The sequence below is a fragment of the Podarcis filfolensis genome, assembly GCF_964270895.1.
Source record: "Podarcis filfolensis genome assembly, chromosome: 6".
Lineage (NCBI taxonomy): Eukaryota > Metazoa > Chordata > Lepidosauria > Squamata > Lacertidae > Podarcis > Podarcis filfolensis.
Window position 1 is genome coordinate 64,117,287 of NC_139609.1, and position 13,009 is coordinate 64,130,295.

At 40.0% G+C, this 13,009-nt stretch overlaps 1 protein-coding gene across 2 annotated transcripts in view; it reads right to left on the minus strand.

Moving 5' to 3' along the window:
- Positions 1–13,009, minus strand: part of ST7L (suppression of tumorigenicity 7 like) — a 40,385-nt gene that overhangs the window by 25,277 nt on the left and 2,099 nt on the right. For both annotated transcript variants that reach the window (XR_014549028.1, XM_083617460.1), the window contains exons 2-9: positions 11,209–11,291; positions 9,180–9,345; positions 8,235–8,289; positions 7,829–7,944; positions 5,753–5,831; positions 3,643–3,797; positions 2,449–2,546; positions 1,050–1,164 (exon numbers count right to left, since the gene is read on the minus strand). Coding sequence is in view for 1 of the 2 variants with exons in the window: in XM_083617460.1 (XP_083473586.1) it covers positions 1,050–1,164; positions 2,449–2,546; positions 3,643–3,797; positions 5,753–5,831; positions 7,829–7,944; positions 8,235–8,289; positions 9,180–9,345; positions 11,209–11,291 (867 nt within the window). In the remaining variant the exon portion in view is untranslated. The remainder of the gene's footprint in view (positions 1–1,049; positions 1,165–2,448; positions 2,547–3,642; positions 3,798–5,752; positions 5,832–7,828; positions 7,945–8,234; positions 8,290–9,179; positions 9,346–11,208; positions 11,292–13,009) is intronic.

Sequence of the window (13,009 nt, forward strand, 5' to 3'; positions counted from 1 at the left end):
ATCTGGCACTGAATTTGAAGTGCATTATAGTTTTTTGACCTGAAATCATTTGCAGAGAGATGCACCACGAAAAAAAGCGGTGTAACTTTGAGAACATACAGAAGTAATTAGTCTCTTCTGCTAACTGATCTATATATAAACGTCAATATAACATACTAGTGACAGGATACATTATTCAATTATAACGTAAAAAGTTAACATAAAAAGGTAAAGGTAAAGGGACCCCTGACCATTAGGTCCAGTCGCGGATGACTTTGGGGTTGAGGCGCTCATCTTGCTTTATTGGTCGAGGAAGCCAGCGTACAGCTTCCAGGTCATGTGGCCAGCATGACTAAGCTGCTTCTGGAGAACCAGAGCAGTGCATGGAAACGCCATTTACCTTCCCGCCGGAGCGGTACCTATTTATCTACTTGCACTTTGACGTGCTTTCGAACTGCTAGGTTGGCAGGAGCAGGGACCGAGCAACAGAAGCTCACCCAGTCGCGGGGATTCGAACCACTAACCTTCTGATCAGCAAGCCCTAGGCTCTCTGGAGTGAAAAGAGCCACTAGAAAAAAATAAGTGGGATAGAACTGTCATTCCTATATGTCCTGCTTAAATGATATCTTCTTTAAATTTTGGGGGAAGCGTTACTATTTTTAAAATGAATTATAGATAGATAGAGAGAGCCTTTCACCAGCTGGATTACAACCTAACTAGCATAATAAAATCCAAACAACACAATAACTTAAAAACAATTAGTATTTTGCAAACAACCCTGGGATTTTGATTGGATAAAGCACAATTTAAAAGTTGAACAAATAAAATAATCTCATCCAATTTATATCAACTGCCCAAGGTCCAAGATAAGATACAAATCAAGGTGAGCAGATGTCTGTGTTGATTTTCAGGCACCACCTATCTACTCTGCTGAGTTATTTGAAAAATGACTGCTAATCATGGAAGGCCTTGGACCCCAAGAGGGAAGGGGCCTAGTTATTCATGAAAATATTATTCAAGCACACACTGCAACTTGCATCTAACACACAATGACATTTATATATTCTTACCATCATACTTTGCTAGAACTGCCTGGACATCAGCATAAGCCTGTAGTTCCAGAAGTGATTCTAGGAGGTTTTCATGTATATTCAATACACTTAGGAGAGGAAACTCTTTCATTAACTGTAAATAGGAGCCAGGAGGAGAGAATAAATTAGGCTACACAAGTTTCTATCTTGCAGCCAAGTTTTATGCATGTTTACTCCACTAAGTAAAAATGCATTAAATTTGATTTTAAGAATAAAATGAATTACGCACACTAACCCAATGAACTCAATGAGATCTAAAAAGGTAAAGGTAAAGGACCCCTGACAGTTAAGTCCAGTCGCAGACGACTCTGGGGTTGTGGCGCTCATCTCGCTTTACAGGCTGAGGGAGCCGGCGTTTGTCCGCAGACAGTTTTTCCAGGTCATGTGGCCAGAGCAGCGCATGGAAACACCATTTACCTTCCCGCCAGAGCTGTACCTATTTATCTACTTGCACTTTGATGTGCTTTCGAACTGCTAGGTTGGCAGGAGCTGGGACCAAGAAATGGGAGCTCACCCCGTCACAGGGATTCAAACTGCTGACCTTCCAATCGGCAAGCCCAAGAAGCTCAGTGGTTTTAGACCACAGCGCCACCCACGTCCCAAATGAGATCTACCTCCAAGTAAATGTACCTAAGTCTAGGTCAACAGACTTGGTAGCAAACTCATGGTTAGCAGAACCAAACACAAAGGATTGTACATTCCACTCATATCTTGAAATCACAGGTGCTGCTTTTCCTATACAAAGTGAAACTGACCCACTTTTCCTTTGCAGCACAGATTGAACTCAAGCCATTCTGCAACGGAATTGCTCAGTTGACCGAAACAGCCAAAGAGCACTGATTTCAAACCTCACTTTGGAAAGGGTTCAGATCCATTCATTAGCTTCCAAGTGGAACCAATCCCAGTGGGACTTCCATCTGCTGCCAAATTTAACAGGCACTGAAAACAAGTCATGGAACAATCAGCACCCCTTTTAAGACTCCTGATCATTCCTGCTCTGGACCTGACATCATATATGATATCGGGGGGGGGGGGCGGGGGCAGATGGCACGGGGAAAATAGCCTCTCAGGCTGGATGTTCCTCATCACTGCTATACACGTCTACTCAGAAGTAAGTGCTGTTGACTTAAATTCAGCCACTAGCTATGATGAGCTACAACTGGAAGCAGCAATGCCGATTCTGAATACTAGCTACTGGAAACTACAGGATGAGAGAATGCTCTTGTGCTCAAATCCTGCCTGCCAGTTTCCCAGAGGCATCTGGCTGGCTACTGTGGGAAGAAGTTACTGGACTAGTTGGGCCATTGGCCTGATCCAGCAAGTTCTTCTTATGTCCTCCCAGGTAAGTGGGTATAGGATTGAAGTCTGGATAACTTACATCTCTCATCATTTTTACTGCTTCTTTAATTCTTCCAAGCTTCCTTGCACACATAGCTAGTCTTCTTTTCACATAAACCAGTACATTGGTGTCTCTTCCTAGGGAAAAAGAGAGGCTACATCAAATACATAAAAACTAAGTTATCACACATTTTGTAAACCAGGCATTCATTTCTGCATATGTTGTAGGAGATCCATCCTGCTCTCCCTGTCCACAAATAGATTGAGAAGGTTGAGAGTTAAAACACAGAACACACCCATAAAATCACAAAGTGACTTTTTTAAAAAAAAACACACATGAGTCAATCAACATTTATCCATCTGAGTCTGCAAAATGGAGGGAACATTATATCCTGAGAAAATAGAAAGGGAGGGGCACAGACAATGTGATGTGCCAAACACTGACTTAATATGAAGCACAAGGAATCCAACTATTTCCTCAAGCGACCACGTCCAAGGATGTGGGACAAGAAACCCTCTAACACCCTTTCATCCAAACAACATATTCATAGCTTCAGCACATATTTGCTGCTCCATTGTAATAAAAAACTGAAGTTTGACAACTTGTTTGTGGCCTCAAAATTAAGACACCACATTCCATGGCACAAGGCAGCAAGAGAGAGAGAAATACAAAGAGAGAGAATGATATTGTAACCTTGAGCTATTGACAGAGACTTGCTAGGAAAAGCAAAAAGGATGAGCTGTTGGTAGAGGGATGAACCCAACAAAGGTAAAATACCAAAGGTAAAACATTATTTCCCACAGCCCTGCTAACTGCAATGTAGTTAATATAGAACTGTATCGTGTTGCTGCTCTGTGAATAGAATGACCTCTTTCTTAGAGTGCAACTCTCCTTCTGTGACCAGCATATTTTAAAATATTCTCATAATATTTTAAAATAAGGCTAAAGCCTTATCCTTTACACACTTAACTGAAAGTGAGTCCCATTGTATTCAGTTCAGCTTACTTCTGTTTTGACACATATAGAATTGCAGTGCAAAACATTCAGCACTTTCTAAAATTAAAATGCAGCTTGTACAACTGCTGCCTGTACTTATTATGTGTACTTTTAATTTTTGTGTTCATGTAGATTTTAATCCTTCAGCATTAAACTTTTCTAGTGCTTCTGTAGATTCGAGCATGACCAAGCACAGCACTATTGACCATTTTGAATGATTTGTGAAAGGATACTTACTAAACTGTGCTTCATGCTGTGGACTCTGGGAACTGCAGTGCTGAGACTTTCTATAAATGGTTTCTCCTGCTTTCAGAGCCTGCTTAAAATATTTCTCAGCATCCACAATAGTAGTTGCTTCTTCCTCGGCCAAAAGAACATATGCTGTGGCACAACTGAGAAAGAGAAAAAATGAAACCAGGTATTCAAAAGATGTATGTTGACACAGTGAAAAGATTAACAATGTATACAGTACAGTAGCTGAACATACTTACAAATAAACTCCAATCAAAGATGTGGAACAAAACTATTTTCATCCAAACAATACATGTAAAATGTTTCAGTACACATTAAAAGGAAAACAGGCTCTGTGACATTGACCCCAGGCAGGAGGGGGACTACTAATTTTCATTGAGGGTGGCTATTTTACGATCAAGATGACTACAAAATGCACTAAGTAAAAGGTAAATTTCAATATCTGTTAAACTACAAAAATGAAGTTTTTTAAAAAAGGACTGCAGTTCATTCTATGTAGAAGCTCAAAATATTGGGTGGAATTTAATGGTGTGTTATTATGAACTACTCATCTGTGTGAGCATTACAGCTTGCCACATGGAATGATGTCCCCCCCCCCCCACATTGTTCTTGGGATTGTCCCAACCCCAAGTTCATTTTGAGGGGCACGTGAGCAAAGTAGAAGGAGGGAAAGCTCCATTGCACAAGTGGATGTCCTTGTGAAGGGCTTCTGCTGATGGGGAGTGTTAGGTGCATCCCACCCATTACTTTTGACCTTGAAATTAATAAACTGGGGGAGCAGGGTCTTAAAATGGAAATACTGGTAGTTTCATAAACAACAACTGTGCTCAAATATTCTGAATTTCTATAAAGCAGTGTTTCAGATATCCATGATGAGTCATATAAAAATACCAGCCCCCACATATAAAAGTGCACTTGGATAGTCAAATGTACAAAATAGATTTGCAAAGTGGTGTATTGTTTAAAAAGGTATGGAAACTTTTGTTCTGCTTTCTCTCTCTTAAGTGGAACATTGTGTGAGATACAGAAGGGGAAATGTTAGGAAAAGAAAAAGAAAAAGAGAGAATTCCCAGAACATTTTTTAAAATGACTTAACTATGAAGATTTTTATAACAATTGTGTTTATTTTGAGTTGAAAAATACCCCTGCTACTTGAAGATCTCATTTTCTAAAAGGCGCATGCTAATTTCGGACACAACTGAGCCAAACATAAGAATTTTGAGTCCTATTAAAATGGACTCTTAGTTCAGTTGCACTGAAAAAGATGAGATTCTTTACTTCATTTCTATGGTTCGGCATCAATTCAAACTTGTGTGAAGTATCCACTTCAGACTGTAAGTTGGGAAAATTGTAACATCTCAATGTCCAACAATTACAAAAACGTCTTACATGTTAGCTTTATATGTCAAGGGTTAAAAACTTAATATGGGATAGTGTTACAGCCCACCAAAGGTCACATCACTTGAACATGTCAATCATATTGTTACAAAAACCCAGTGCTCGCCCCTCTTTTCACCAAGCAGTGGCACAAGCGCATGGGGCCACATGCACACACACAGGGTCTGGGTCCCTTTGGAGAACAGAAGAAACATCGGAGACTGTCATGCTTTGAGAAATAGGGTTTATTCGCCTATTTACACATTCAGTTTGCATGGAGGAATTCCAGATCTTACAGCTTGGCCCAAACCATTGCAGGCAACCTTTCCTTCTCCCCCACCAAGATGGATCTCAGCCTTACTTCTTTCTTCTTCTATCCAGAAACCTTGCTTCAAACCTCCCTTTTCCTGTCCCCTCAAACACACAGTTACCCCGGCAAGCTTTGTGACATCTGACTCCCCAGGCCAAAGGATCCTTCTATGTCCCATCAGCACCTTTTTCTAATGCTAACAGGTCTGCTCTTCCCCCCAGCCAGTCAGAAATTCTTTTGCAGCTTATATCTTCCACCCCCAAATAATCACAATCCTAGAAATTATTAATTTCTATGTTTATCCTAAGTCTACAACAATATGAATAGGCCCTAAGAAATTACTTAACAATGCTGTATAGCTTTAATTTTAGTTCATAAAATTAGGGTGAGACTTGTTATCAAACTTACTCATTATTTAATTCTAAAGCTTGATACGCTGCTTTTATTCGGGCCTGAGGGTTCCTCTCCCGCCATGCCTTCTGCATAACTGTTGGGGGAAAATAGGATTTATTTACAGGCAAGTCATGACTGTAAGTATTCATGGAGAAACAAACAAACAAACATCTCTCTTTCTAAGAATAAAGCCACTACCAAACTGAACACCAGCCCCAACACCAAACTGAACACAGGGGTTGGCAACCTAAGGCCCATGGGCCACAAACGACCCATGGGGGTCATTTAATTAACCCATGAGCTGCCCCCAAACTGAGCTGCCTGCTCAGCGAGTCCCCATGCGCTGTGCTAAACTGGCACAGCACAGCGCATGGACTCACTTCCACGGCACCAGAAATCACGTCTGCGCAGACGCCGGAAATCACGCGTACGCATGATCTGACCCACGGAGGGATCCAGTGGCGTAGCGTGGGGCGTGCAGGGGGTGCGGGCTGCACCGGGCGCAACATCTGGGGTTAGGGCAAATCCATGGGTTAGGGGGCGCAAATCCACGGGTTAGGGGCGCAAATCCACAGGTTAGGGGGCGCAAATTACTTGCCTTGCCCCGGGTGCTGACAACCGACGCTACGCCACTGGAGGGATCTCTGCTAGAGTGAACCGGCCCAGGCAAGGTAATCCTTGCCGACCCCTGCCCTATCATAAATGTGTATTATTCTTGATCTTTATTTTTAAAAGAGAGAAAAATTTATAAGGTGACCGACAGAAGAGGGGGGCAGAGCTTGTGGCAATTAGCCCCAGGTGGCTCATGAAAGTTTGTTGTTTTCCCTCCTGCTGGCTGCAAGGTAAGTTTGGTCACTGATAGTCTCTGGGTGGAATGAGTGTGGCTACATGGAGAACAGTGCCAAAGCTGGTGGGATTGGCCTGGCTGTTGTTTCCTCCTCTTCTGCCAGATGCTATTCATTTTAAGTGAATAAAATTCTCATCATTGCCACTCACTTGGCTGGGTTCAATTTTTTGGAAAAGAAACCCTAATCCCAACAAAGGCTAAAAAGTCAACATTCATGAACTGATTGCACAATCCTATTCATGTCTACTCAGAAGTAAATCCAACTGATTTCAATTGAGCTGACTCCCAGGTGAGAAAGTACAGGATTGCAGTTTGAATATATCTGATGGTCCTCAGTTTTTATAAGAAAGGGAGAGAACCAATATATGTTTCTTTTGGAACTAAACCTGCAACTGTCCAGCAAGAATAATGTGGAAAATGTTGGAGCATTTTTCTGAAAACATAATGTTAGTTTTGGCTCTGATGATGAAACAATATACGATGTTTATAAAACAAAAACTACAGCTCTCATATCATTAAACATCTCATCAGATTAATGTGTAGACAGCTAACTCTTGCCGATTTAGATGAACTAGTAAGAATTAACACATAATTTTATGAACTAAAATTAACACATAAGCTGACAAAGGCCAGGTATGACAAATGCCATTGCTTTAAAGATAGAATAGACAATATGTAACCCTCAATACAATTTGGTGCAATCAAAAGCAAAGAAATATAATAATCTCGGGGCATGGCGGGGGGTTTTTATAGTAGTAATTCAACATTCAGAAGTCCATAACATTTGCAAGTCTTACTATTGAGAGTAACAAACTCAAGAGGGGTAGCCATATCTATCTTGCTGTAGCAAGAACAGTGAGGGTCTTGAACTGTCACAAAAATTCTGCTGAATGCATCCAATGAGGTCCATGTGCATGGTAAACATTTTAGTCTTTAAGGTGTTACAATACACCTTTCTTTCCTGCTATGTAGACTTGGACAGGACTCTCAGGTGAGCAGAGGACATATGTAAAAATATTATCACAGACATGCAAAGTTCTGGCAATAATAATGACTTAAGGTTTGTTTTTCTCATCCTGGTTTCTCCATCCCAAGAGATCAGAAACATTAGGAAAAATAGCATAAATTATCCATCAAATACAAAAGAGACTTAGAAAAGATATTTAGAACAAGCATTCCCAACATAAAAAACTATTCATGGCCAGACATCTTTTTATCTTTCATACAAGAGATACATTTGATACCTGCATCTGAAGGTCGAACTGAGTCCGTTTCACATGTGAAAAAGGTCTGGTGATCCTGAGCAGATAAGTTCATGTCATAATATGTAAGTGGCTCCTTTCCAGTCACCCATGTATATCTTTAAAAAAAGAAAGAAAAAGAAAAGAGGCTTCATTAACAGCCCAATTCTTTGCATATCTACTCAAAAGAAAGCCAGTGGGATATGCTCCCATTTAAGTATCTACATGCCAACCTAAAGGACGCATTTAGAAATGAATCATCTATCCAAACAGATCCATCTTTGTCTTTATATAGGGAATTTACAGGAAAGAGTAAGATTACAACGTTCTGACAAACCAGAAGCTCTAGTTCTATTTTAATTTATTTTACAAAAATGGCTATACACTAATATCACAAAGATAAAAATACCTGCTATATTCTGCTCCTCTAAAGAGATTGAGGGGATTTCTCCATACTTTGCACTCTGTAAAAGGAAACAGTTTAATCTCAAAATTAAGCCAGAACTGTAGATTTCTAACCTATATGCCTTGTGTGTTGAGGCCTGGTTCACCATAAGAATCTTGGTTCAATAAATATGAAATCATTACTTCTGAACTGCCCCACATATTAAAAAAATGTTTCCTCCACAGAATCAGAAATAATCATGGGCTCACATTCTGGTTTCTCCCTTTTCTGGTCTGCAGTAGTCATAATTTACCATGACATGCAAATCTGAAATGATGGCTAGCACTTGCTTTCAAAACTAGATTCATAAACAATTGTTTGAAGCAGGCATGGCAAGCCCTAACCATAGTATTAAAATGTGGATGGCATGACAAATTACCAGTGTTAATGGTGTTAAACAGAAAGTTTAAAAAGGGAAAGCCCCAAGTAAGAAGAGAGGAAACAGAGGAAACCCTGGTTTGTTTTTGATAGCCCAAATTACAGTTTGGATGAATGTCTAAATTGAGATACCACTTCAAGAAAACAGTTTTTCTATCACACGTAGGTGCAAAGCAAGCAATTTTCCAAAAAACAAAAACAAAAGCCACTTGTCACATTGATCTATATAGCAAAATATATAAAGGCAAGATATCTATTATAAAAAATTAAAAATCATATTGATTTGGAAATTGCAAGGGGTTGTGGAAAATAAAATACTAAACTCAACAACTCACCTGCCCCCACTAAAAAAGGCTTTGCCCAATCTGATTTACTTTATCTCTCTTGTTTTTCCTAAGCAAGACAAAGGCATTACCTGATGCAAAGCTAAGCCCATTTACAAAAAAAAACATAAATTGTATTTAAAGGCTTTGGCCAAGGCCAGCTATCACGAAATACATTTGCACAAAGCCAGATGTTAGAAGCAATCACCTGACAAACTCTGCCTGCTTGTCTCATTTTCTCCACTAGTGGCAGAGAAAGTTGCCTGTGGAGAATTAGTATTCTCTGCTCCTCCAATAAGTGGTCGTAAATGGCTCACGGATACCTGCTCAATGAAAGATGTGCCATATTTCCTGAAATACCACCATTCAAATATCTGCAGTGAGAAACAGAAAAATATACAATAAACCATTGGGTCAAGAATCTCAAGTCACGTCACTTGCTCACAAAACAATAGGCTGCCCGCAATTATATTTATGGTTCCTTTCTGCAAAGGTTGACAGTTTGCCCACAGTTAATATGATAGAAAAGAATTGTTTCTAAACAAAGCCCTTTTAGGGCACAGCCACCAGCAAAGTAGTAAGCAATGCTCCCAAATTTCAGCCACTTCCTGTTTCTCTGTAAACAAAAGTGTAATGGAGATATAAGATAGCCCAAGAAATCTATTGGTTCTTACCACAGAGCTGCTGCCCCACTTCCAATGGAAAATATGGGCTTAAAAATAGTATCCTATGTTTTTCAAATTAAAACTAATCCAGGGAAGCAGACTTAACCGTCTTTCTTCTAATGCTATGCACTTGATTTTGGTCATTTTACTACCCTGTGATAGCACACCCCTCCTACAACCACTTGTGTACATTTATTTGTGGCACTGCATGAGGGTTAGGAATAGACAGACAGGTTTCATCTTACCTTTTGAGCACAGTGCTGCACAGGGGTCTCAGAACTGGCATGTCCTATGTCAGAGATTTGGCCCCAACAAGTAGGATCCAGAAAAAAACTAAATGCTACTCTGGGCAACTCTGGTAAAACATGGGGTGCCATAAATCATATGCTGGTGGACTCAAGATGAACAAGAACTGCCTGAAGGCAAATGATAATATTTTCATCATCTTTTTGGTTTGTACACTGCTCCTAATATGCATATTTTATGTTCAATGGAATGGCATTAAAGTGGTACCTCTGGTTACGTACTTAATTCGTTCCGGAGGTCTGTTCTTAACCTGAAACTGTTCTTAACCTGAAGCACCACTTTAGCTAATGGGGCCTTCTGCTGCTGCCACCACACAATTTCTGTTCTCATCCTGAAGCAAAATTCTTAAACCCGAGGTACTATTTCTGGGTTAGCAGAGTATGTAACCTGAAGCGTATGTTACCTGAAGTACCACTGTATAGTGCAACAGTGGCTATGCATAAGGCCCCCTCATACAGCCATAATGAGGCAATGCACGTAGTCCCACAAATGACTTGGCAGCCTAAGCAATGTGCTTCAGAATACTGCCACAGAAGGCTCAACACTATTGTCACAGCTGCCCCTTACAATGCTATAAATCATTTCATTTTTTACTTGGAAGGCTGTGGTTACCAGCAAGGAATCACATCAAAATGAATAAAAATGTTGGATTCTTTTTCTGTATAGGAGCGCCACCTAGAGTTCAGCTGGCATATCAAAGGTAACTTTCATCTTCAGACTGGCAGTTTACAAAAGTCTAATTTTAAAAATTAATCTGTAACACTGTAAACACAGATGCATCACATTTCACAATAACTATTCCTCATCTTCCAAAAATCCCAAAAAGGTACTGTGGATGCAGACATGACCTATTCTTAGTTGCTGTAGACATTTTCCTGGACATTTTAATAACAGTCTTAAAAGCAGGCCAAAATTTAGGGTTGAGTATGCATCAATCTCTTACTTCTTTGTCCTTCAGACTTGCTTACCAGGCTTTGGGAGGCTCTCGTTAGATATTGCAGGAACTTGAGTGGCCAGATGAAATATCATGAGAGCCTTCCAGAGCCTGGTAAGCAAGATGAAGAGCTTAAGAGGTCTCTGCCTTGCTTGGAAGCTCATGATGGCCCTGTGAGGGTGGTTTGAAGGGGGTGGTTCAAGTATATGCATTTTTGCATGTATGTGCCATCCCTGGAATGCAATCCCTGCACAAGACACGATCATACTATATTTCTGGTTCTGTAGGATCAACAAAAATTCCAGCATGAGTAAATAGAGAAAATTACTTACAAATATCAGACCAGATATCAGAGAAGATGTCCCAGTAAGTGCAACATAGAATTTTGGAGTCAATGTGCTCAAGAAAATGGTCACTGTCAAAGAAAAAGGGAAGCTTTGTCAATCAATACATTTGCCTCTCAGTGTCTGAGATGACATTACTTAAGCAACGCACGCACACACCTACACAGTATCAATTCCTCCGTTGGTTGTGGGTACTTTTTGGAAAGTCTGAATCTGGAAATGATGTAACCCAGGCAAGCTATGCTTTGAATGTTAGAGGAAAACCATTAATGTTAAAGTAGACTTTTTAGCTAAAAGTGCTGGACAGGACTCAAACACAACACAACACTCTTCCCACCTGTGATTCCCAGAAACTGCTATTCAAAGACATACTGTACTGCTTCCAACAGCAGAGCTAGAACCTAGCTACTGTGGCTAGTCCATTGAAAGCCATCCAACATGGTAGGCATCACCACTGTTCATGGTAGAGAATACCATAATTTCACTACGTGCTGTGTTAAGTACTTTTTGTTTCTTTGTTCAATGTTTAGCTTCATAAGAAGTCCATGAGTTTGAGTTCAAACAGCTAACCCTAAATGTTTTAACTGATATTTTAGCTTTCTCTTAACCTAGATACAGTCAAAGACAAGGATCCAAAACAGCAAACCACAGTTTTAACACAAGTTTAATAGCTTTAACTTAAATCTGTAAAGAGTAAAATATGGGGAATTATGGATATTTGCTCAATTTTAAATACTTTTGAAAACACATATTGGTGTGTTGTACCTTGCCTTGTGAAGAGCAGTATAGATATATTTAAATAAGGACCGAGATTACTACAATGCATTATATGTGGGGCAGCCTCTGAAAACAGGAAGCTTCAACTGGTGCAGAAGTCAGCGGTCAGGTTGCTCACCGGAGCAAGAAAGTTTGAGCATATAATGCCAATCCTGGTCTAACTGTAATGGCTGCCAATCAATTCCTGAGACAAATTCAAAGTGCTGGTTTTTACCCATGAAGCCTTAAACAGCTCAGGACTGCAATACCCCAAGGATTGCCTCTTCCCATATGAACAGACTCAGAACCTGTGATCATCATCTGAGCCACTTCTTTGTGTACCCACTCCATGAGAGGTCCAGAAGATGGCAACACAAGAATGGGCTTTTTTGCAGTGGCTCCCCATTTGTGGAATGCTCTCCATAGGGAGGCTTGCCTGGCACCTTCATTACATATATTTAGGCACCAGGTGAAAATGTCCCTCTTCTCCTAAGCCTCTGGCTAATTAAGCCATCTGCAGCCTTTAAAACTGTGAGGGAGTGTAACTGTTTTTGTTTGTTACTATGTTATGCAGTTTTGTGTTCTTACATTGTAAACTGCCCTGTGATCCTAGAATGAAGGGCGGTGTAGAAATTTAATAAACAACAATAGACACTAGTTTCATTTTTTATTAGAATGGGCACAAACATTTCTTTTAGCATGGAGCATAGAATGTGCTTCTTGTAACAAGGGTTCAAAGTATTCAAAATTAAGCCGTAATCTTCCAAGAAGTGTCAACACTTAAGGGTTCCTTGTAATTGTGAGAAATTTGAATACAGATCATTGCAAACATCTATTTCCATGTAGGAACAACATATCTGAAGCAGCTCAAAGGTAAACTAACACTGCTGCATGCTAACAGGAAGTAAATCTCATTGTACTCTGTAAGATTTACTTTTGAATATGCATGTTTAGGACTGATTCATAAAATCCAGACAGATACTACCTGAGGCATTTTATTAACCAACCTACAACACTGAATCTTGTTTGTGGG